The sequence below is a fragment of the Oncorhynchus kisutch genome, linkage group LG19, assembly GCF_002021735.2.
Source record: "Oncorhynchus kisutch isolate 150728-3 linkage group LG19, Okis_V2, whole genome shotgun sequence".
Classification (NCBI taxonomy): Eukaryota; Metazoa; Chordata; class Actinopteri; order Salmoniformes; family Salmonidae; genus Oncorhynchus; species Oncorhynchus kisutch.
Genome location: NC_034192.2, coordinates 51,965,494 through 51,987,645, shown reverse-complemented (window position 1 = coordinate 51,987,645; position 22,152 = coordinate 51,965,494). Strand labels below are relative to the sequence as shown.

General features: G+C 43.6%; 3 protein-coding genes across 4 annotated transcripts; 2 read left to right on the top strand and 1 right to left on the bottom strand.

Annotated features, from left to right (window-relative positions):
- Nucleotides 1-9,963: 9,963 nt before the first annotated feature.
- On the bottom strand, nucleotides 9,964-14,610 carry zdhhc24 (zDHHC palmitoyltransferase 24). Its single transcript, XM_020453051.2, has 3 exons — nucleotides 13,087-14,610; nucleotides 12,563-12,840; nucleotides 9,964-12,363 (listed from the first exon to the last, which is right to left on the bottom strand). The coding sequence occupies exons 1-3, from the start codon at nucleotides 13,395-13,397 to the stop codon at nucleotides 12,059-12,061; spliced, it is 894 nt and encodes a 297-aa protein (XP_020308640.1). The 5' UTR covers nucleotides 13,398-14,610; the 3' UTR covers nucleotides 9,964-12,058.
- On the top strand, nucleotides 14,057-22,151 carry LOC116354963 (glutamic acid-rich protein). Of its 2 annotated transcripts, XM_031797205.1 has the most exons (13): nucleotides 14,057-14,167; nucleotides 14,470-14,529; nucleotides 15,306-15,462; nucleotides 15,650-15,733; nucleotides 15,856-15,961; nucleotides 16,037-16,660; nucleotides 16,828-18,115; nucleotides 18,237-18,431; nucleotides 18,506-18,552; nucleotides 18,655-19,118; nucleotides 20,237-20,391; nucleotides 20,537-21,108; nucleotides 21,817-22,151. In XM_031797205.1, exons 1-10 carry the CDS (start codon nucleotides 14,088-14,090, stop codon nucleotides 18,759-18,761), a joined length of 2,748 nt encoding a protein of 915 aa, XP_031653065.1. In that variant the 5' UTR covers nucleotides 14,057-14,087; the 3' UTR covers nucleotides 18,762-19,118; nucleotides 20,237-20,391; nucleotides 20,537-21,108; nucleotides 21,817-22,151. The 2 variants fall into 2 exon arrangements, with proteins under 2 accessions (XP_031653065.1, XP_031653064.1); XM_031797204.1 differs by having other exon boundaries at nucleotides 15,856-16,660.
- Nucleotides 20,238-21,120, top strand: rnaseh2c (ribonuclease H2, subunit C). Its single transcript, XM_031797254.1, has 3 exons — nucleotides 20,238-20,391; nucleotides 20,537-20,649; nucleotides 20,989-21,120. The coding sequence occupies exons 1-3, from the start codon at nucleotides 20,238-20,240 to the stop codon at nucleotides 21,118-21,120; spliced, it is 399 nt and encodes a 132-aa protein (XP_031653114.1).
- Nucleotide 22,152: the final 1 nt, after the last annotated feature.

The following is a 22,152-nucleotide window of genomic DNA, read 5'->3' as shown; positions in this document are numbered from 1 at the left end:
GGCCAAATCAAGGCTGGTCCAGACCAAATCTGAACCAAACAGGCATCTATGATTGGTTTAGATTTGGTCCTGACCAAAAACAAACGTTTGTGGACGTGGAAATCAAAGCTGGTCCAGACTGCACCAAAAAAAGACCTCCAGTCTGGACATCACCAAAAAAAGATGTCCAAAAGGCATCAGTGTCGTTCTGTGCTTATTGTGGTATAGCCTACAGTGTAGCTGGAAATGTCATTTTAGGAATGCCCATCTACGTGGTAGGCCTACCGTTTGTAAAATACACAAAAAAGACGTCTGTCCTAACGGGACTGAAAAGAGGTCCAAAAGACATTGGTGTCGGTCCGTGCTTAATGGGGTGCAGCCTACCATGTCAGCCTGCAATGGCATTTTAGGATTGCCCATCCATTTGTAAAACAGGCAGTTGTATTGGCTTTATTTATCCTGATTCCTGTGACTAATCAATTTTGGCAATTTAAGCTCTGAATATCAGCTACCCAGTCGCGACCCGTCATTCAGGGCAGGTGGGGCAAAAAAATAAGGCTTGCCTGTTTTGCATGTTATTTTGTCATTAATACATGTCATATATCAGTTTGCAAAGAATGTAACAATTATATATATTTTGAGTTAATAACATGGTCTCTTTTTTTGGTTTCTTGAGTAAAGTAGCTCCAAAATTCAGGTGTTTCAGCCTAGCTCAGTGCTTTCTGTGGTGGTGAGGCAAGCCAGCAGGAAATACGGAGTGTTGCGGCGTGATTGGCTCAGTGATCTGTCACTCATGGGGACACTACGTCACCAACAAGTCTAACACGGAACCCAAACCGGCTGCGCGCGTGCACCAACATGCATACATTTATTTTGTCCCCCCACACCAAACGCGATCACGACACGCATGTTAAAATATCAAAACAAACTCTGAACCAATTATATTAATTTGGAGACAGGTCGAAACATTTATGGCAATTTAGATAGTTAGCTTGCACTTGCTAGCTAATTTGTCCTATTTAGCTAGCTTGCTGTTGCTAGCTAATTTGTCCTGGGATATAAACATTGAGTTGTTATTTTACCTGAAATGCACAAGGTCCTCTACTCCGGCAATTAATCCACACATAAAATGGTCAACTAAATAGTTTCAAGTAATCTCTCTTCCTTCCAGGCTTTTTCTTCTCTTGACTTTATAATGCGATTGGCAACTTTCATAAATGAGGTGCATTACCACCATTGACCTCGTTCATCTTTCAGTCACCCACGTGGGTATAACCAATGAGGAGATGGCACGTGGGTACCTGCTTCTATAAACCAATGAGGAGATGGGAGAGGCAGGACTTGCAGCACGATCTGCGTCAGAAATAGAACTGGTATCTATTTTAGCTCTTGGCAACGCAGAAGTTCGTCGGCGCACGCGAGCAGTGTGGGTGCAATAATTGAATAACATAGATTTCTAAATGTATTTTGCAACACTCGCGCATGTGACGTGAGTGGTGTGGTCAGACTTTAAGGGTAGAGCTCAAAAATTCAAGCCCCTTGGGTGCTGCCTTAGAGTTACTTTAGAAGTGCCCATCCAAGAAGGCTCAAGGTCATTGGCCACAGATAAAAGGACATAAAATCACGTTATATCTACAGTAGCTTTGATTGGACTGATCATGTGAAAATCAAACTTTCAAAATCTAAGCTAGCCGTCTGCATTCTGTTGCTGTACATTTCAAAAGTGCTGAACACATAGTTATATTGACTACGTCCGTCTTACTGTAGCTCGCTCATTGTCTTCATCGAAATTACGGAATGCCTCATATCCCTTGTGTCGTAGTTTGTACATCTTAATTGACAGTAGAAACCACATTTGTTTAAGCAAGTCAGCAATATCAGCTGTGTTTTTTAAAAAGTCAGTAAACGAGGCTGAATTAATTGTTTCGCTGCCAGACAAGGCTCCGCTGATAGCCAGGTGTAGCGGCCATGCTTTACACCTGGCTACCCCTACCCCGATCAACAGCCCTGTACCCCCCACAGCAACTCGCCCAAGCCTTCCCCATTTCTCCTTCACCCAAATCCAGATAGCTGATGTTCTGAAAGAGCTGCAAATTCTGGACCCCTACAAATCAGCCGGGCTTGACAATCTGGACCCTCTCTTTCTAAAATTATCTGCCGAAATTGTTGCAACCCCTATCACTAGCCTGTTCAACCTCTCTTTCATATCATCTGAGATTCCCAAAGATTGGAAAGCTGCCGCGGTCATCCCCCTCTTCAAAGGGGGAGACACTCTAGACCCAAACTGCTACAGACCTATATCTATCCTACCCTGCCTTTCTAAGGTCTTCGAAAGCCAAGATAACAAACAGATTACCGACCATTTCGCTATGCAATCTGGTTTTCTAAGCTGGTCATGGGTGCACCTCAGCCATGCTCAAGGTCCTAAACGATATCACAACCGCCATTGATAAGAGACATTACTGTGCAGCCGTAATCATCGACCTGGCCAAGGCTTTCGACTCTGTCAATCACCACATTCTTATTGGCAAACTCAACAACTTGGTTTCTCAAATGATTGCCTTCTCCTGGTTCACCAACTACTTCTCTGATAGAGTTCAGTGTGTCAAATCGGAGGGCCTGTTGTCCGGACGTCTGGCAGTCTCTATGTGGGTGCCACAGGGTTCAATTCTTGGGCCGACTCTCTTCTCTGTATACATCAATGATGTCGCTCTTGCTGCGGGTGATTCTCTGATCCACTTCTATGCAGACGACACTATTCTGTATACCTCTGACCCTTCTTTGGACACTGTGTTAACTAACCTCCAGATGAGCTTTAATGCCATACAACACTCCTGTGGCCTCCAACTGCTCTTAAATGCAAGTAAAACTAAATGCATGCTCTTCAACCGATTGCTGCCCGCACCTGCCCGCCCGTCCAGCATCACTACTCTGGACAGTTCTGAGAATATGTGGACAACTACAAGGTGTCTGGTTAGACTGTAAACTCTCCTTCCAGACTCACATTAAGCATCTCCAATCCAAAATTAAATCTAGAATAGGCTTCCTATTTCGCAACAAAGCATCCTTCACTCATGCTGCCAAACATACCCTCGTAAAACTGACCATCCTACCGATCCTCGACTTTGGCGATGTCATTTACAAAATATCCTCCAACGCTCTACTCAACCAATTGGATGCAGTCTATCACAGTGCCATCCGTTTTGTCACCAAAGCCCCATATACTATCCACCACTGCGACCTATACACTCTCGTTGGCTGGCCCTTGCTTCATACTCATCGCCAAACCCACTGGCTCCAGGTCATCTACAAGTCTCTGCTAGGTAAAGCCCCGCCTTATCTCAGCTCACTGGTCACCATAGCAGCCCCCACCCGTAGCACGCTCTCCAGCAGGTATATCTCACTGGTCACCCCCAAAGCCAATTCTTCCTTTGGCCGCCTCTCCTTCCAGTTCTCTGCTGCCAATGACTGGAACAAACTGCAAAAATCACTGAAGCTGGAGACTCATATCTCCCTCACTAGCTTTAAGCACCAGCTGTCAGAGCAGCTCACAGATCACTGCATGTGTACAGAGCCGATCTGTAAATAGCCCATCCAACTACCTCATCCCCATACTGTATTTGTTTATTTATCTTGCTCCTTTGCACCCCAGTAACTCTACTTGCACATTCATCTTCTGCACATCTACCATTCCAGTGTTTAATTGCTAAATTGTAATTACTTCGCCACCATGGCCTATTTATTGCCGTACCTCCCTTATCCTACATCATTTGCACACACTGTATATATACTTTTTCTACTGTATTATTGACTGTATGTTTGTTTATTCCATGTGTAACTCTGTGTTGTTGTATGTGTCGAACTACTTTGCTTTATCTTGGCCAGGTCGCAGTTGTAAATGAGAACTAGTTCTCATCTAGCCTACCTGGTTAAATAAAGGTGAAATAAAAAATAAAATAATGGTGTAGCGGTAGTAAGGATTCATTCCATGGTGTAGAAAAGAAAGCTCTGCTGTTGGGACAGCTTTATGTAGGCCCTAAGAGTTTGTGGGCACCGCTATTCACCGTTATGGTGCAAGTAATGTATTGTTTAGTGTTGTGTTGTGTAGTGTCTTTGCTGGCATGCATCTAAAAAGAAATGTGTGAGTTTTCCCCACCAAGATTTACATGCTAAAATCGCCACTGCATGTAGCCTATAACCTGTTTTTGAGAAATATAATCATCTAATATCGTAAGAGCTTTCATTGTCTGCTTATAAGCCCCCTTTATTTATTCTACGGTTCTGACTTGGTGTACAGAAAAAACACTGTAAGAACGGCACATGTTCTGAATTCTGTCGCTGTACATTTCAAAAGTGCTGAACAAATAGTTATGACTACGTCCATCTTAGCTTGCTCATTAATGTCTTAATCGAAATTACGGATTGCCTCTTATCCACTTGTCATCCCCTTATGCCATAGTTTGTACATCTCAATTGTCAGTAGAAACCACATTTGCAAGTCGTATATACATGTAGTTATTACCATGCATGAGATTCCCACATTGTAGCCTGTACATTTAATATATTCACTGTTCAAGTAAGTACTCTACCTTTGCAAATAAAAGTGCAGTTCAGGTATGAATGTCTGAGATTCTTTTTCAGTCATATCCAATACCAGGAGTATCAAATTCCAGTCTTTGAATGATGCTGTGTCTGCATGTATGTATTACAATTATTACAAATTCAACAGTATTTACCAATCCTGGTACATCAATGGGTACACATTGTAACTATGCAATAGACTAGAAACATTATTTAATTAGTTAAAGGCTGATGTTTAATTCACATATACAGAAATATAATTTAAAAAACAGTACACTACACTTCATATGCATCATGTAAATACTCTAAAACCGGTTCATCTTAATATCTAATTTCCTTCATCTGCATTGATCTGATAAACACAGGATAGGTGTCATCAAATGAGTCTTAATTTCAACCAGTAGAGAAAGTGAAACGCTTTATTGAAAGAAGTTCATTATCCAAGTGTTATAAATACATAATACTTGCATTATAAATATTATAATTGTAATATTATATTTATAAATACAAGTATAATCTGCACTTAAATGCACATCTGGTGTGCATTTTAAAAACAGAGGAAGAAAGAGGTGGCGAGAAAGGTATAAAAGACAAAAAGGGAACAGAGAAGCAGGTTAGACCGTATATGATTAATGAATCACAGTGTTACCCTAATATTCTTTGTTCATCACAATTACATAATAATGTCTCTAGCTTAGTCTCCTAACCAGCCTTAGGCCCCCAGTCGGCCCGAAGGTTATCTTAAGAGCGGGTGAGGTGGCGATGACGGGACTAGGGGTTGGCATCTCACATCAAAACATACCTGCAGACGAGAGACAGATGGAGAAAGAGAGAGCATGTTTAAGCCTTGTGTTTTTTTCTTTATTCTAACACTGTCAGTCATCATAATCATCAGGAGGTGAAATGCATAACTGGCCTTGGATCATTAATTCTGGGACTACTACATCTCTATCTGTATTTCAATGTAAAGCATATCTATAATAATACTTCCTGTTGACCCGACCAAGTGACCTCTCACCTCTGATCATGTTGTGCCCTCTATGTAGCCTGTTCACATCTGATATAACCTAGAAGATTCAGGGAGAAGGGGAGATAGGGATAAAGTGAAGTACTTTATGCTGAAAAACACGCACAGACACACAAGGACAAATAATATAGCGTAGTTATAGAAATAATGAAGTGTCTTACTATTCTCCATGGTTGGCCCTCATGCCTATTTGAAGTTGGGAAGGAGCCACAGTTATACACCTGAGCCTGCTTACTGCACAACACAATTCATCAATCAGATTGATACGCGAGTGTGTAGGTGTGGGTTATAGGGTGTCTAACTGTTAAAATAGCCTGTTTTGTTTTTGTATAGACATCACACCTTTACCTAAACAGCATCCTCAACTGAGAAGTAGAAATCAAATGGAGAGAAACTGGGAATTGAATAACTGCAGTTGACATAGCTAAGTAAATTGAAGAATACTCTTATTGCAATGTGGATGGCTCTTAAAATAGCCTTTGGTTGTGCATAGTGTAGTCTATGGTTTTGCCAGGAGACAGCACCCTCTTTGAAGAAGTAGGAGGTGAAGATCTCCCGCACACAGATTGCCTCTCTTTCTGCGTTGTTGGACCCCATCCTTGAAACATTGTGCAGAGCAGCAAACTTCTCCTCTGGCACACAACGGCGAGCTGCAGATCCCCTCCTGGGCCTTGTGTCCATCCTCATGAAGTTGTGCAGGACACAGGTAGCCATCACACACCTGAATTCCCCCAGGAGGCAGTCCGAGATGGTCATGGTCACCCAACCTTGCAGTGTCCTACACGGTAACTGTAGGCAATCGTTTTGAAGCAATCTCCAGTTACAAGGTATCTGTAGGAATATGAACGATAATGTCATTAGTAATCATTATCACTTATAACATCATGATAACATTGGATAGATGCAGGTGCACACACATGTGCATGTGTAGCTTGTGACAATAGCAGGATAATATCAAGGATGGCATCACAAATGAATAAATAAATACCACTTGAAGCTTGATGATGAGTTGATCATTTGAATCAGCTGTGTAGTGCTAAGGCAAAAACGTGCACCCCTTTGAGTTCCCAGGACCAGGACTGAGAACCACCATGCTTCATTGGGACCTCTTCATCTGCAGACAGGCATTCACAGCTCTCTGTATCAGAGGACGGAAAACCTCACAAGAAACAGATTTCATTACACTCAAATTAGACAGGCACTGAATATTATGTTACTATTACCTCCGTCCTCACTTCTGGGGACTGGAACTACACAAAAGTACCTGCCCTATCCAAAATTACTCCCTCACTTTGACAGTTGGGGCTGCTATTCTTTCACCCTCCTCCATGTCTTTAGCTAGCTACCTACAAATGCATTTGGAGTTTGTTTTTTACAGTGATAAATACATTGATAGCTAGATAATATGAAGTTAGCTAGCTAAGTCAATTAAACATCACCATCTGCCTATGTAAAGTTGACTAGATCGCTAGCTAGCTACGTTAGCAGCTCATTTGAGTTAGCCTGCACTATAGCTAGTTAGCTAATAATACATCTGTTCTTTTACATTTTCAAAATGTATATACTTACTTGAATAGGTTCTCCCCAGCCATGTGGACGATTGGAAACAGGGCAGAAAAGTTTGTCACCAGTGTTTTAGAGCATATTACTATTTACCTGTGAATAAATTCATGAAATGGAGAATGGATTAAACTATTGACCCATATAATAACCAGACCTTCAGACAAACTTGCTGCGCTGAATTCTTGACGCACAATCGAACGTGCTGCCACATGCTGCCAGAAGAGAGCCACTGGGCGGCCTAAGCAGCACATGGCGATTTACCGCATGCTAGTGTACACGAGCTGTCCTGCCTAATGAGCAGGCTGACCCTGGCGCCTGGCACCTACTACCATACCCTGTTCAAAGGCACATATTTTGTCTTGCCCATTCACCCTCTGAATGGCACATATACACAATCCATGTCTCGATTGTCTCAAGCATTAAAAATCCTAATTTGACCTGTCTCCTCCCCTTCATCTACACTGATTGAAGTTAACAAGTGACATCAATAAGGGATCACAGCTTTCTCCTGGATTCACCTGGTCAGTCTATGTCATGGAAAGAGCAGGTGTTCTTAATGTTTGTACACTCAGTGTATATCTGGGGAAGGGTATAAAACCATTTCTAGAGTGTTGAATGTTTCCAAGAGCACAGTGGTCTCCATCATTGGAAAATTGAAAAAAAATGGAACTACCCAGACTCTGCCTAGAGCTGGCCATCTGACCAAACTGAGCAACCGGGCAAGAAGGACCTTGGTCAGGGAGGTAACCAATAACCCAATGACCACTCTGACAGAACTACAATGTTCTTTGGCTGAGATGGGAGTACCTGCCAGAAGGACAACAGTCTCTACAGCCATTCACCAATCTGGGCATTTTGAGAGAGTGGCCAGACGGAAGCCACTCCTAAGAAAAAGGCACGTGACGGCATACCTGTAGTTTGCAAAAAGGCACGTGAAAGACTGAGATCATAAGGCAAAAGATTATGTGGTCTGATGAGACAAAAATGTAACTCTTAGGGCCTCCTGGGTGGCGCAGTGGTCTAGGGCACTGCATCGCAGCGCTAGCTGTGCCACCCACCAGAGACTCTGGGTTTGCACCCAGGCTCTGTCGCAGCCGGCCGCATCCGGGAGGTCCGTGGGGCGACGCACAATTGGCCTAGCGTCGTTGGGGTTAGGGCGGGTTTGGCCAGTAGGGATATCCTTGTCTCATCGTGCACCAGCGACTCCTGTGGCGGGCCAGGCGCAGTGCGCGCTAACCAAGGTCGCCAGGTGCACGGTGTTTCTTCTGACCCATTTGTGTGGCTGGCTTCCGGGTTGGATGCGCGCTGTGTTAAGAAGCAGTGCGGCTTGGTTGGGTTGTATTTCGGAGGACGCATGGCTTTCGACCTTGAGGGGCCAAGCCAAAGTCTATTTCAAATCTGTGGAAAGACTTGAAGGTTGCTGTTCCCTGCCGCTTCCCATCTAATTTAACAGAGCTTGAGAAAATCTGCAAGGAGGAATGGGAGAAAATCCCCAAATCCAGATGTGCAAAATGGATACAGCCGACTGTAATCGCCACCAAATGTGCTTCTACAAAGTATTGACTCAGGGGTGTGAATGCTTACAATCTGTACATTAGATATTTCTGTATTCAATTTTCGAAAAACATGTTGTTTTCACCTTGTCATTATGGTGTATTGTGTGTAGATGCGTGAGAAAAATATATACTGAACAAAAATATAAACGCAACATGTAAAGTGTTGGTCCCATGTTTCATGAGCTGAAATAAAGATCCCAGAAATTTGTTGACAAATTTGTTTACATTCCTGTTAGTGAGCATTTCTCATTTGCCAAGATAATCCATCCACCTGACAGGTGTGGCATATCAAGAAACTGATTAAACAGCATGATTTGATTCGATCATTACACAGGTGCACCTTGTGCCGTGGACAATAAAAGGCCACTATAAAATGTGCAGTTTTGTCAAACAACAAACACAATGCCACAGATGTCTCAATTTTGAGCGAGCATGCAATTGGCATGATGACTGCAGGAATGTCCACCAGTGCTGTTTCCAGAGAATGTAATGTTAATTTCTGTACCATAAGCTGCCTCCAATGTCGTTTTAGAGAATTTGGCAGTATGTCCATCCGGCTTCACAACCTCAGACCATGTGTAACCATGCCAGCCCAGGTCTTCCACATCTGGCTTCTTCACCTGCAGGATCGTCAGACTAGCCACCCTGACAGCTGATGAAACTGAGGAGTATTTATGTTTGTAATAAAGCCCTTTTTGGGGAAAGACTCCTTCTGATTGGCTGAGCCTGGCTCCACAGTGGGTGGGCCATGCTCTGATGTGGGTGGGCCTGTCCTCCCAGGCCCACCGCTGCCCAGTCATGTGAAATCCATAGATTAGGCCCTACTTAATTTATTTCAATTGATTGATTACCTTATATGAACTGTACGTCAGTAGAAATCGTTGAAATTGTTGCATGTTGCTTTTAGATTTTAGTTACGTATATACGAACTCTGTAATGGTCTTAAAATCCCCAATGGCCTCATGGAAACATCCCTGAGCAGTTTCCTTCCTGTCCTTCAGCTCAGTTCAGAAGGATGACAATATCTTTGACGTGTCTGGGTGGTTTAATATATCATCCACTGCCTAATTATTCACCTAACCATGCTTAATGAGATATTCAATGTCTGATTTGTTATCGTTACCCATCTAGAAATTACTGCCCTTTTTTACAAGGCTTTTCACTGGTAGTTTTTAATCTGTGCTTGAAATTCAATACTTAACTGACAGACTTTACAAATGTTGTATGGGGGACAGAGGAAGGGTTAGTCATAAACAATCATGTCAACCCATTTATTTCATACAGAGTCCATTTAACTTTTGATGTGATTTGTTTAGCCACATTTTACTCCTGAACTAATTTAGGCTTGCCTAAACAAAGTACTGAATACTTATGCAACAACTGACTATAGTTATTTCATTTTGTATTAATCTTACAAAAACATATCATTTTTCACTTTGACATTACAGAATATTTTGTGTATATTGTTGACAAAAAATATGACAATTACATATATTTGAATCCCACTTGAAGAACAATAAAATGTGAAGAAATCCAAGGGTTCTGAATCCTTTTCAAGGCACTGTATTTCCACAATATGAGGTTGGAATAATACTGTGAGAATGTTGAAAACACCCTTTCAGTTTAAGAGCTGTTTGAAAAGACCGCCTGAAATGTCAGCATGTATTGGCTGGATGGAGTTTTGGCCTGTCTGGTGACATCACCAGGTGGTAAATTAGTTAATAGACCAATAATAAAGAGAGTTCCAAACATCTCTGCCAATAACAGCACATTTTCTGTTTTCCCACTCAGACCACTCCTAGACAGTCTGAGCAAAATGATTGCTTGAGAAATTGCTCTTGGTAAAGTAACTATTTTTGACCATGTTAAATGAAAACAATCACAGTAAGGTACTTGATATTGAGCTAAAAAAATGGCTGCATTGGCCATCCCTCTCAAACTTGAACAACATACCATGCTGCAATTAACAATAAATCTCTATGTCTCTGCAGCTGAGGTAAAAACACAATCAATAGGCCTTCAATTAAACTCAACATAAAGTGAAAACATACTCAATTGCCAGTTTATTAGGTACACCCATCTAGTAAATAAAGGTTAAATAAAAATGTCAAGTACCAGGTCGGACACCCTTTTGCCCATTCCATCTTATCCCAAAGATACTGTATAGAGTTGAGGTCTGGGGACTGTGCAGGCCACTGAAGTAAACTGAAATCACTGTCATGTTCCAGGTGATGTTTTTCCACTCCTAAATTGTCCCGTGTTGGTAATCGAATGCCCACTGGAGCCCCTTCTTGTTGTTTTTAGCTGATAGCAGTGGAACACGGTGTGGTCGTCTGCTGTAGTAGCCCAATCCATGACAAGGATCTCTGGGTTGTGCCTTTCGAGTTGCCGTTCTGCACTGATGTACTGCGCCGTTATTGGTTTGTTTGTACTGCGCCTGTTAGCTTCCACGATTCTTGCCATTCTCCTTCGACCTCCTCCACCACCGAGCTGTTTTCATCCACAGAATTGCTGCTTACTAGAAACTCCTTGTTTGTCACACCATTCTCGAGAAACCCTAGACACTGTCGTGCATGAAAATCCCAGGAGGGCAGACGTTTCTGAGATACTGGCGCCGACGATCATAACACACTGAAAGTCGCTTAGGTCACTCATTTAGCCCATTAGAACAGTAACTGAATGCCTCGATGCCTGCTTTATATAGCAAGCCCTGGCCACGTGACTCATTGTCTGTAGGGGTGATCCACTTTCATGAACGGGGTGGTGTACTTAATAAACTGTACGCCAAGTGTACATGTCTGGTTTGGCAAGGCAGGTTTTGTAGGTAAATAAATCAAAGGCACACTCAATCAGGACAAATAACAATGAAAAGAGTGGACATCAACATCATTATAAAGACTTGTTCCAGCACTAGTAAGTGTGGGGGATCTCCTTCCAAATCAACAATCCTACCTTCACAGCAAACCTCAGCAAGAAATCAATACAGTACAATCAATGAACAATCAAAACATTTATCATTTCAGTGGACTCACATTTCAATGCTTATTTAATTGTTTTAACTGCTGAGGCAAGCAAACCAATAAATACATGCTTTCTCATTTAGCTGATTGACTTGGATGGATCAAATAATGTCGGCACATATACAATGGGTCAAAGTACAGAGCAACCTTGAGATACTGCAGCTACACCTGCCGTCCCACCCACCCTCTCACTGACTCAGCAAACAGGGAAAGCAGTGGGTGAAGAGGCTTTCAGATTTACAGTCAAACTTCTCCACGAAGCCACACCACCCGCCTGCACTGCAAGGTGTCACTGCCATCCTCACACACCTGTGTCCGTCACATTACCAGGGTTACCGTGAGCGGTTGGGATCCGACTCCAGTGACTCTGTGACCTGGAAATGGATGCCGTCCCCAGGCAGTGGGGAGGGGATGAGTGGGCAGAGCCAGCAGATGTACCAGCGGGTACCCAGGCCGTGCCGCAAGTTGCCCAGTAATCCCAGGTTGTAGGGCCTGCGGATGGAGTACCACTCTCTGGTGGTCTGGCCTCGCAGAAGGAGGAAAAGGTGGAAGAAGAGGAAGGCTGCCACCAGCAGGAAGCCCAACACACAGGTGTCTGCGATGAAGGCAAAGGCAAAGGCCCGCGCTGTCACCTGACCTGGAGGAGAGGAGAGAGAAGCGAGAGAGGGTCAGATAATAGTACAACGCTTACACACAAATACACCTTTACCTGTATTGCAGACACACAACCTTTATCTCTCTCTCGCTCACACACACACCTCTCACTCGCCCGTCTCTCTATCTCTCCCTCTCTATTTCTGTCACACACCCTCCCCCTCTCTCCCTCCCAGTCTAACCAGAGACGAGCATGATCCAGGGCATGAGAAGTAGCAGGATGCTGTGCAGCGTGACTCCTTCCTTCAGGATGATGATGAAGACCTCAGCGTTCATCACTACAGCGTACAGCAGCCCCGTCCACATGAACAGCAGACAGCTGAGGAAGTAGCGGTAGTTACGGAAGCCCACACACTGGCCGAAGAACACACAGTGGTGGTCTCGTCTCAGAACACACACCTTACAGTCATAGCAGTGTGAGCACCGTGGGGGAGTGTGGGTCTCACATGTGTAGCAGTACCTGTGGGTGGAATAGATGTGTGTTACAATGTAAAAACTGCAGGTATAACAGCGTCATGAACACTGGGGAAATAATATTTGAATAATGAGAACAACCTCTTGCCCCATAAGATTTTTTGAATACCACCAGCCTATTGATGAGAAAATACCTCCGGTCATCATTGCATTGTCTCAACACACATGTGATTCAACCAGTCTTAACAGTTTGTTTGTCCTAATGATGAACCATTATGTCTGTTTAGATTACCTCCAGCCTTGTGCCATGCCTTCTGAACCCAGGAACACTCCTTGAATGCTGGTGCTGGTTTTCAGAAACAGCGAGGCATTCCATGTGATGTTGCCAAACATGAAGTACTGCACGAGGAGGTGCAGAGTCTTCCACACGGTAGACCACTGGGTCTTCTTCTGGTCCGGTTGGAGCGGCGCCTCGACCAGGACCAGGTAGCTCACCTCCGCCGTGATGGAGAACACGAGAACGGTGTTCAGAACGATAGGCAGGTGGAGACACGTCTTCTCCACGCGATCCCACACCCGACCTGCGAAACTAAACCATGTCATGGTGCCTTGTCGGTCTTGTGTTCTCTATGCTTCCTTGTTGTCGCCACTGTTTTGATTTTAACTAACACGATATCTGACAGGCGACTGAAAAGTGGTGTGTGTGATCTGATGCTGACGTTAGCGATTTAGTGAGTAAAATACACTAAACTACAATTTGTTTGTTGTCATTAACATTAATCGGTGTGTGGATAAGCGCTGGTGGTATTTTCACCAAATGCGTCTTCATTAATTAAACAAATGAAGTGGAGCTGTCAGTGTATCCTGTGTTACATGAAAAACCGTCCCCCATATCTTAACATAGCGCGTAAGTGATCCGTGTGAAATGACTAAAGGACTGTACTACAACAAAACATTGTTACGTGCATTTACAGTAAAATAAAATGTCCTAAATATGAACGTTTATTATTTACTATCAGACATTCAAATGACATTACTTTCATTTTATTGAGGTTATTCATTAGTGTAACATTATTTGTCCTATATATTTTCTTACTCATAGTGAAGACAGCAAAGATACTAAGGTTTCTCCAATTCATCTGTGATGACAGTAATGTCAATATCCCATGTTCCTCCCCCTATGAGAGAGTAATCCAACTAACCCTTAATCCATGTTAATCCCAGGCGGCTGTTTGTGAGCCTTCGATTTCAAAGGTTTGTGGTTCCTGTCATGCCAGTAGTGAAAAATAAATTATGTCTACCTGGTATATGGACGGTGCCAAGGATAACCGAGGTGTTTATACAAAACAGGGACCGGAAGGACTGCTACAGAGGTGAGAGCGCAAACCAGAGAGAACCTCTCATGTATCCTTTTATTTTAGATAATACAGGGGTTGAATGATTGCTGTGACTACTAGTATGATATTAAAGTTTTTTTTTTTTTTACTTGCTTTTTTAACACTGTTATTTTGATTATGAGAAGTATATTTTAGTTTATTGTACAGTATGAAAAAAGACAGAATCTATCCACCACCAGGGGTCATTGTCGCCTGTATGATGGAGTAATCCATGTCGGGAAGCACTGGAAATTAGTACATGTTCAGTAGGTCTGTTCTGTGTGTCTTCCTCCCCACAGTGAGCGCAGGAGGATAACGCTGCAGAGTGACCTTGTGACCTTACAGAGGGATCAGCGCCTGTGAGTGAGCAGTGTACTTTTTATTTGGGAATCAAAATATATAAGAATAAAAGACAATGTGTGTGTGTGTGTGTGCGTGTGCGTGCGTGCGTGTGCGTGCGTGTGTGAGTGCCGGCGTGCATGCCGTCTGTGCAGTTGTGTAAAGTACTTAAGTAAAAATAAGTACTACTTAAGTCGTTTTTTGGGGGTATCTGTACTTTACTATATATATGTTTGACTACTTTTAATTTTACTTCACTACATTCATAAAGAAAACAATGTACTTTTTACTCCATACATTTTCTCTGACACACAAAAGTGCTCGATACATTTTCAATGCTTAGCAGGACAGGAAAATGATCCAACATACACACTTATCAAGAGAACATCCCTGGTAATCATACTGCTTCTGATCTGGCGGACTCACTAAACACACATGCTTGGTTTGTAAACGATGTCTGAGTGTTGGAGTGTGCCCTTGGCTATCTGTAAATTAAAACAACAAGGAAATAGTGCCGTCTGGTTTGCTTAATATAAGGAATTTGAAATTATTCATACTTGTATGAAACTACATACTTTGTTTTATTTTTAAAAACTTTTGATACTTAAGTATATTTAAAAACAAATTATTTTAGACTTTTACTCAAGTAATATTTTACTGGGTGCCTTTCACTTTTACTTGAGTCCTTTTCTATTGAGGTATTTTTACTTTTACTCAAGTATGACAATTGGATACTTTTCCCACCACTGCGTCTGTATGTGTGTGCGTGCATGCCTATCTGTGTGTATGTGTGCAGTAGCCGGGCTGTGCGGCTGCAGAGCCGGTGGCAGGAGCTGAGTGAGAGAGAGCGTCAGGCCCAGCAGCAGAACAGGCAGCTGCTGCAGGAGTTTGACAGAGCCCAGGACACTCTGAGAGACATGGTCACCCGCAACGCCGCTATGAATACCATAAAAGTGAGGACACCAATATGAAAGAATTAAATGAACACACATGGCATGCACCACCCGCATGTGGAATGGTAGACATCCACCTACCTCCACACCTTGACAAACACAAACACTTACATACAATCTTCACCATTGTCCCTCTCTGGGCCCCCAGATGACCCTGATCCCTAACTGTGACCACTGACCCCTCTAGGTGGAGTATGAAAGGTATCTGGAGGAGAGCTTCCCTCGCTGGCAGCAGCAGCTCAAACAGAAGACACTATCTGCCCAACGCAAGGTAGGCCTACCCTGCCGGACACCATAACAACAAGTAATTTATTAGATGTTTACAGATATCATATGTGATGTGATTTGAGACACACCAGACACACTAGGTTAATCCTGTAGTTTCTTCCACAGCGATTGGAGCAGCACCTGAAGGAGTGCCTGAGGAGTATGGAGGAGGACAATGCTGAAGAGAGGGGCTCCAGACCCCCCATTGGAGCCCAACCTCCACTTTCTCCATGTAACACCAACACACCCTTATACAGTTCACCTTACCTCCCACCAACATACCTCACTGTCATTTCTCTTTCTTTAGGTCATGTCCAACAGCTCCAGAATGCCGCTGCACACCACAACCAAAATGGCCACCAGGACTACATCCAAAATGGCCACCATCATCCCAGCATCCCTTCAATTCAGTCCTCCTGGTTGATTCATGCTCGTTCCCAATGGGTTGATTCCCAAACCAGAATGCACTCCAAACTCAAACAAAGAGACATGACTCACCAACCCGCTCACCCCCTCCACCCCTATGACCCCCAGTTCCTCTACCCCCCTCAGCCTTACCCTGTCCAGCACCCTCAGTCCCTCTACCCCCCTCAGCCTTACCCTATCCAGCCCCCTCAGTCCTACTCTAACCCCAGTAAACACCACATTGTGATCCAGCAGGAGGCACCACCGACAGGGTTCCCCATGCAATGGGCTGCTGGAGTCGCCACGGCTGGGCTCCATTTCAGGGCCCCAGTGGGCCTTCAAACTTCCTGGACAAGCCCTGCCATGCCGGATACCCAGGGATGGAGAATAGTACAGGATGTGGCGGGGGAGGATCTGGGGAGGGTGGCCAGTGCAGCGACTAGTCCTGAAGGAGGGAGCAGTGTGGGACACAGACAGAAGAGAGAGAAGAGCAGCGATTTGGCACATGAGCTCGACATCAAACCAGGTAAGAACTGCTTCATATAATCTAAACGTGCCTAACTGTACACTAACCAACAATGAACCAGCAACTAAACCCAAGCTAACTGTCAACTCTGGCCACACTGGCCCGAGCTGACTGCGAAATGTAATTGTTGAACTCATCATAACCCAAATCTGTGTGTGCGTTTGCAGTGCGTCTGTTGAGTGGACATGGAGAGAGCAGTGAGAGTAGCAGAACCTCCAGTCAGGCCAGTAAAGACAGCGTCAGTAGCAGGGAGAGGAGGAAGAGGAAGGAGAAGAATGGAGGAAGAGCAGGACAGAGCGCAACAGACAGGTCCTCTGCAGGATCCGGGGAGGTGGTTATTCCTGAGGCTTCAGTATCTTCTGCCTCTGTGGTCCAAAGCTCAGAGAATGATGGGACATCGGTGGTAGGGAGAAACAGGAGCAGGATGAGTAGGGGACTGGCTAACCTATTCAGTGCAGAGGAGTCAGGAAGTCATAGAGACGAATCAGGGAGTGATAGGGAGTGGTCGGTGAGTCAAAAGGAGGAATCAAGTCAAATTCAAGAATCAGGGAGTCATAGGGCAAAGGCAGTGGGTCACATGGAGGAATCAGTGAGTCATAGGGTAGAGGCAGTGAGTCAAATGGAAGAGTCAAGAAGTCAAATGCAGGCGTCAATGATTAAAAAGGAGTCAGTGAGTCATGGGGAGGAAGTAGCCAGTGACAAAGAAGTAGGAGATAATGCCATGGAGGCCACAGAGGGAGAAGAGGAGAGTCTGGTTGGACTCAGTGTGGAGGAGGGAGCAACAGGAGAAGAGGAGAGTCTGGTTGGACTCAGTGAGGAGGTGGGAGCAACAGGAGAAGAGGAGAGTCTGGTTGGACTCCGTGTGGAGGGGGGAGCAACAGGAGAAGAGGAGGAGGAAATTAAACATGACAGAGAGGAGGGGAGGGAAACAAAGGAAGAAGAGGGAATGGGAGAACATGAAGGCGAAAAAGAGCAAGGAGAAGATCAGGATGAAGGCAATGAGGCACACCAGAGAGACAGAGAAGAAGGAGAGGAGGAGGAGGAAGAGGAAGAAGTCCAACCAGAGAGTGAGAGCGTTTCTATAAGGGAGCACACTGCAGAGGACGAGGAAGACAGGGAGAGGGGAGAGGAGGAAGCAGAGGAGGCACAGGACTCAGAAGGGCAGGTAGAGCGCGAGGAGGTGGAACGGGGTGATAGAGGCATGGAGGAAGAGAGCGAGAACGAAAGAGAGGAATCACACACTTCTCAGAACGGAGAGATAGAAGAGGAGGATGTGGGAGTTGGGAATGAAAGAGATGATAATGAGGAGGGGTCAGAAGGTGAAGAAGATGGTGGCGAGGAAGAGGAAGAGGAGCAGCGTTGTCAGGATGCTGAGGAAGACTCAGCAGCAGGGCAACCTGAGGATGAAGAGGAGAGAGACTCTGACGACAGCATCATCTCACCACCAGAACACAGGTAAAACACACTGATGATGATAAGACAATGACGATGATGAAGATGGTGATGATGATAAGGACAATGATGATGGTGATGATAAGCACAATGATGATGATGACTCAATTGTTATGATTCTCAGGTCATCCAAATGCCTGGCAGAGGTAGCGGAAGAGGAGGAGGAAGAAGTGATCGGTGATAATGATGAAAATGATGATGGTGAAGATGATGAAGATGACAAAGTGAAAGGGTATTTATGGTCTGTGGATCCCTTTCCAGATGAGGATGATGATATTGAAAGTCTTCTCGCTCCACAAGCAAAGTCTCAGGAAAAACAGTGAGTGTTGTTATTTCTTTGACAAATTACTATCTCTGGACATTTTTCTAAAAAGGATCTTTGTTTCTTTTAAGAGAGAAAGAAGAAAAGAAAAAGACAGTGGTCCTTGTCAAACCCAAAGGTAAGATCACTGCAGACTGCACTTAGGCATCCATAGATACAACTTAAAAAGGTTAGCTACTCGCACTATTTATAACCTAACCTGTACTATCTGTCTTTTCAGCCATAGATGAAGACTTGGACAGTTTCTCTGAAGTAAAAGCACTTCACAAAAAGAAAGGGGCTAATCAGGACACAGACTCAGAAGAGTTTGATCACTTCTACGACTGACAAGCCTTGTGTTCCAGCTCACCTAAAACCTCAACAAGATATGAGTGACTGCAATTCTAATGCCAGACTTCTAAATCCAGAACACTTGAACATGAAATCCACAACACTTGAACATGAAATGAACATTCCTTATCTAATGTCAAGATGCACCGAATGTAAATCATTAGCATTTTATTAAAAAGAGAATATTGAAAATGCTGTTTTGAGATGGAGATATAATTACCACTCCAGCACAGTAGGGGGCAGCATACCCCAAATGAGTTGAGACTGCACGCGCCAAAAGCATATCTTTCTGTGGTGATTTACTTGCCCTCATGGAAATTGGAGGAAAACATTAGAAATCTGGACCGTTGAAAGGTAAATATTGAGATATGCAGCAGAGAAACTGTCCAAGTCTTCAAAAATGGCTGAAAAGACAGATAGTACAGGTTAGGTTATAAATAGTGCGAGTAGCTAACCTTTTTAAGTTGTATCTATGGATACCTAAGTGCAGTCTGCAGTGATCTTACCTTTGGGTTTGACAAGGACCACTGTCTTCTTCTTTCTCTCTTAAAAGAAACAAAGATCATTTTTAGAAAAATGTAGAAGTCTGCTTCTACACCTGCATTGCTTGCTGTTTGGGGTTTTAAGCTGGGTTTCTGTACAGCACTTTGAGATATCAGCTGATGCAAGGAGGGCTAAATAAATACATTTGATTTTGATGTGTATTTATGGTTGAGTCGTTACTGTATAGTGTAACTGTGTTTTTCAGGCCACATACTGTATCGGTATTCTTAACCAAATGTTTGAAATTTGTTTGCGAAAGTGCCTTAGAAAATCTGTCTGAATGCTGAGCAAGGGAATCAGTCCATTGTCATTGACTAGACAAGCTAGCTAGCTAGCTAACGATAAACCAACGTTTGACCAATTATACTGTTATCATCGGGTTGACAAGGATTTATTTAAGTCCTTTTTGAGAATTCGCTGCAGTGCATTCATTTTCCGTAAAGGGGTATACTATAAAGGCAGATCAATGACTTAGCCAGATAACTTGCCAAAAATATTCTGAAACGTTTTATTTTTTTTAGAAAGTTACGTTTGAAATTGGCAACAACCAAAGTCACATCTAAAGGTAGCTTTCTTAATTACCCCAAAAAAATACAAATTAATTTCTGGTTGTTTATCAAAGTTAGCTGGCTAACTCATTGATCTTGCTTTGTAGTATTTATTTAACTAGGCAAGTTAAGAACAAATTGTTATTTACAAACACGGCCTACCCCTCTGGTCGTGGGTCCCCATGCACTTCTTGTGTTGTGTTTTCACTTCGACCGAGGAAGTAACTTTCTACAGCCGCTAAAGATAAACACTGAATTCACCACACCATTTACTTCCATCGAAGTGTGATACCTAAGTGTCCATACAGAGAACATGTTGGTATCTATAATAGTGAATATGGGCCATATACTTGTTTTGGACATTTTGCCACTCTCTTTCAGGATGTCATCCAATTGCCATGTGACCACATTACAGCTGGACTCAGTGAGCCAGGCAGAATGCCCCTCTGTTCACCTGCTGCCCTGTGAGATAGAGCATGACGGGCCTGCAGAGGTGTCCCAGTTCTTCACAGCCACCATCAAAGACCAAAAACATGGTACATAGAGGCAGCAATAGCTGCATGCATTCTGTACATAGACTGCGGAAGACCAACATCTGATGTCACAGAGTGCTGTGTGTAGCCTACTGTCAATACAGATTACTTTAATACGGCTTGTGTGTCTATTCCACATTTTCCACAGAGAAAACGGTGTCATTCAGGGGTCGTGGGTTAAAAGGTCAGGAGGTCAGCTGTCCACAGGGCTACACAGGCCTGGTGCTGAGAGAGGTCAACAAATCAGGCTCTGACCAGGAGGTAAACCGTAAACACTGCCAAAATCATCACTCTCTGGCCAACATCCACATAATCTACTGTAGCAGGTCAACAACTCACAAAGAATGCTGTCAGAATCTCCTCTAATCTATCTGTAATCACCAACCAATGTCCACAAGCTCTTGCCACTGGGCAACAACTCAAAGAAGATGGCTATAATCTGTTTTTAAGCTGTGAACCCCACATACCAACCAGGAAATATGAAACTCTTCCTTTTCCATTGTCTGCAGCAGGAACACATACTGTATAACACGATATTGCATATTTAAACTCTTCACACACTGACAGTAATGCTATATGTGAGGTAATGTGTGTGTCCAGGACAGGACTGTGAAGGTGTCCTCAGTGTTCCATAAAGTCACCTACTGGAACCTCGAGACTTCGCCCAACTCTGATGACGGCATCGTCATGGCAATGGCCTGGCCGGATCTGGCAGAAGCGGTGTGTGTGTAATACAATAATTTGTTTTACTCCATTAATCAAAATCTAATTGTATTTGTCACATGGACGAATACGACCGGTGGCCATTTTTACCGTGAATGCTTACTTATGAGCCCTTTCCCAACAATGCAGAGTTCAAATGTACGAAAAATTGCAAAAAGGAAATAGTAACACAATAAAATAACAAAAACGAGGCTATATACAAGGAGTACCGGTACCGAGTAAATGTGCAGTGGTACGAGGTAATATATAAATGTAGGTTAGGGTAAAAGTGACTAGGCAATCAGGATAGATAAACAGTAGCAGCAGCGTATGTGATGTGAAAGAGTGTGAGTGTAGTATGTGTGAATGTGTGGGTAGTTTACAGTGAGTGCATAGAGCCGGTGCAAGAGAGTTAGTGCAAATAAAAAGGGGGTCAATGCAAATAGTCAGGATATCCATTTGACTAACTGTTCAGCAGTCTTATAGATTGGGGGTAGATGCTGTTAAGGAGCCTTTTGGTCCCAGACTTGGCGCTCTGGTACCGCTTGCCATGCAGTAGCAGAGAGAGAAGAGTCTATGATTTGGGTGGCTAGAGTCTTTGAAAATGTTTAAGGCCTTCCTCTGACACCGCCTGGTATAGAGGTCCTGGATGGCAGGGAGCTCAGCCCCAGTGATGTATTACCATACATGGCCCATGGGTAATAACACATTATTCATATTTGACAGATACATGGGCCGGTGGATGACTGACATGGAAGAGGCCAAAGCAAAGAAGATCAATCCCTGCTCTACCCTCCTTTTCATGCTGAAGACTGCCTCTAAACACATTTTGGTTGTGTTTTCAGTAGCCATTGCTTAGTTTGTAAAAATAGGAATAATGGACAATGGGTAGAACACTCCTCACAGTCCCTAGTGTTGTAGTGGACACTGTCTATCTTTTACAGATCCATAGGGGTGAATTGTGCTTGCTGCTTCTTGTGACTAATGTTACTATTGTACCATGTTCTTTTTGTTGTATTTTTCTGTCATCAATTATACTCATATTATAGACCATTGTGATAC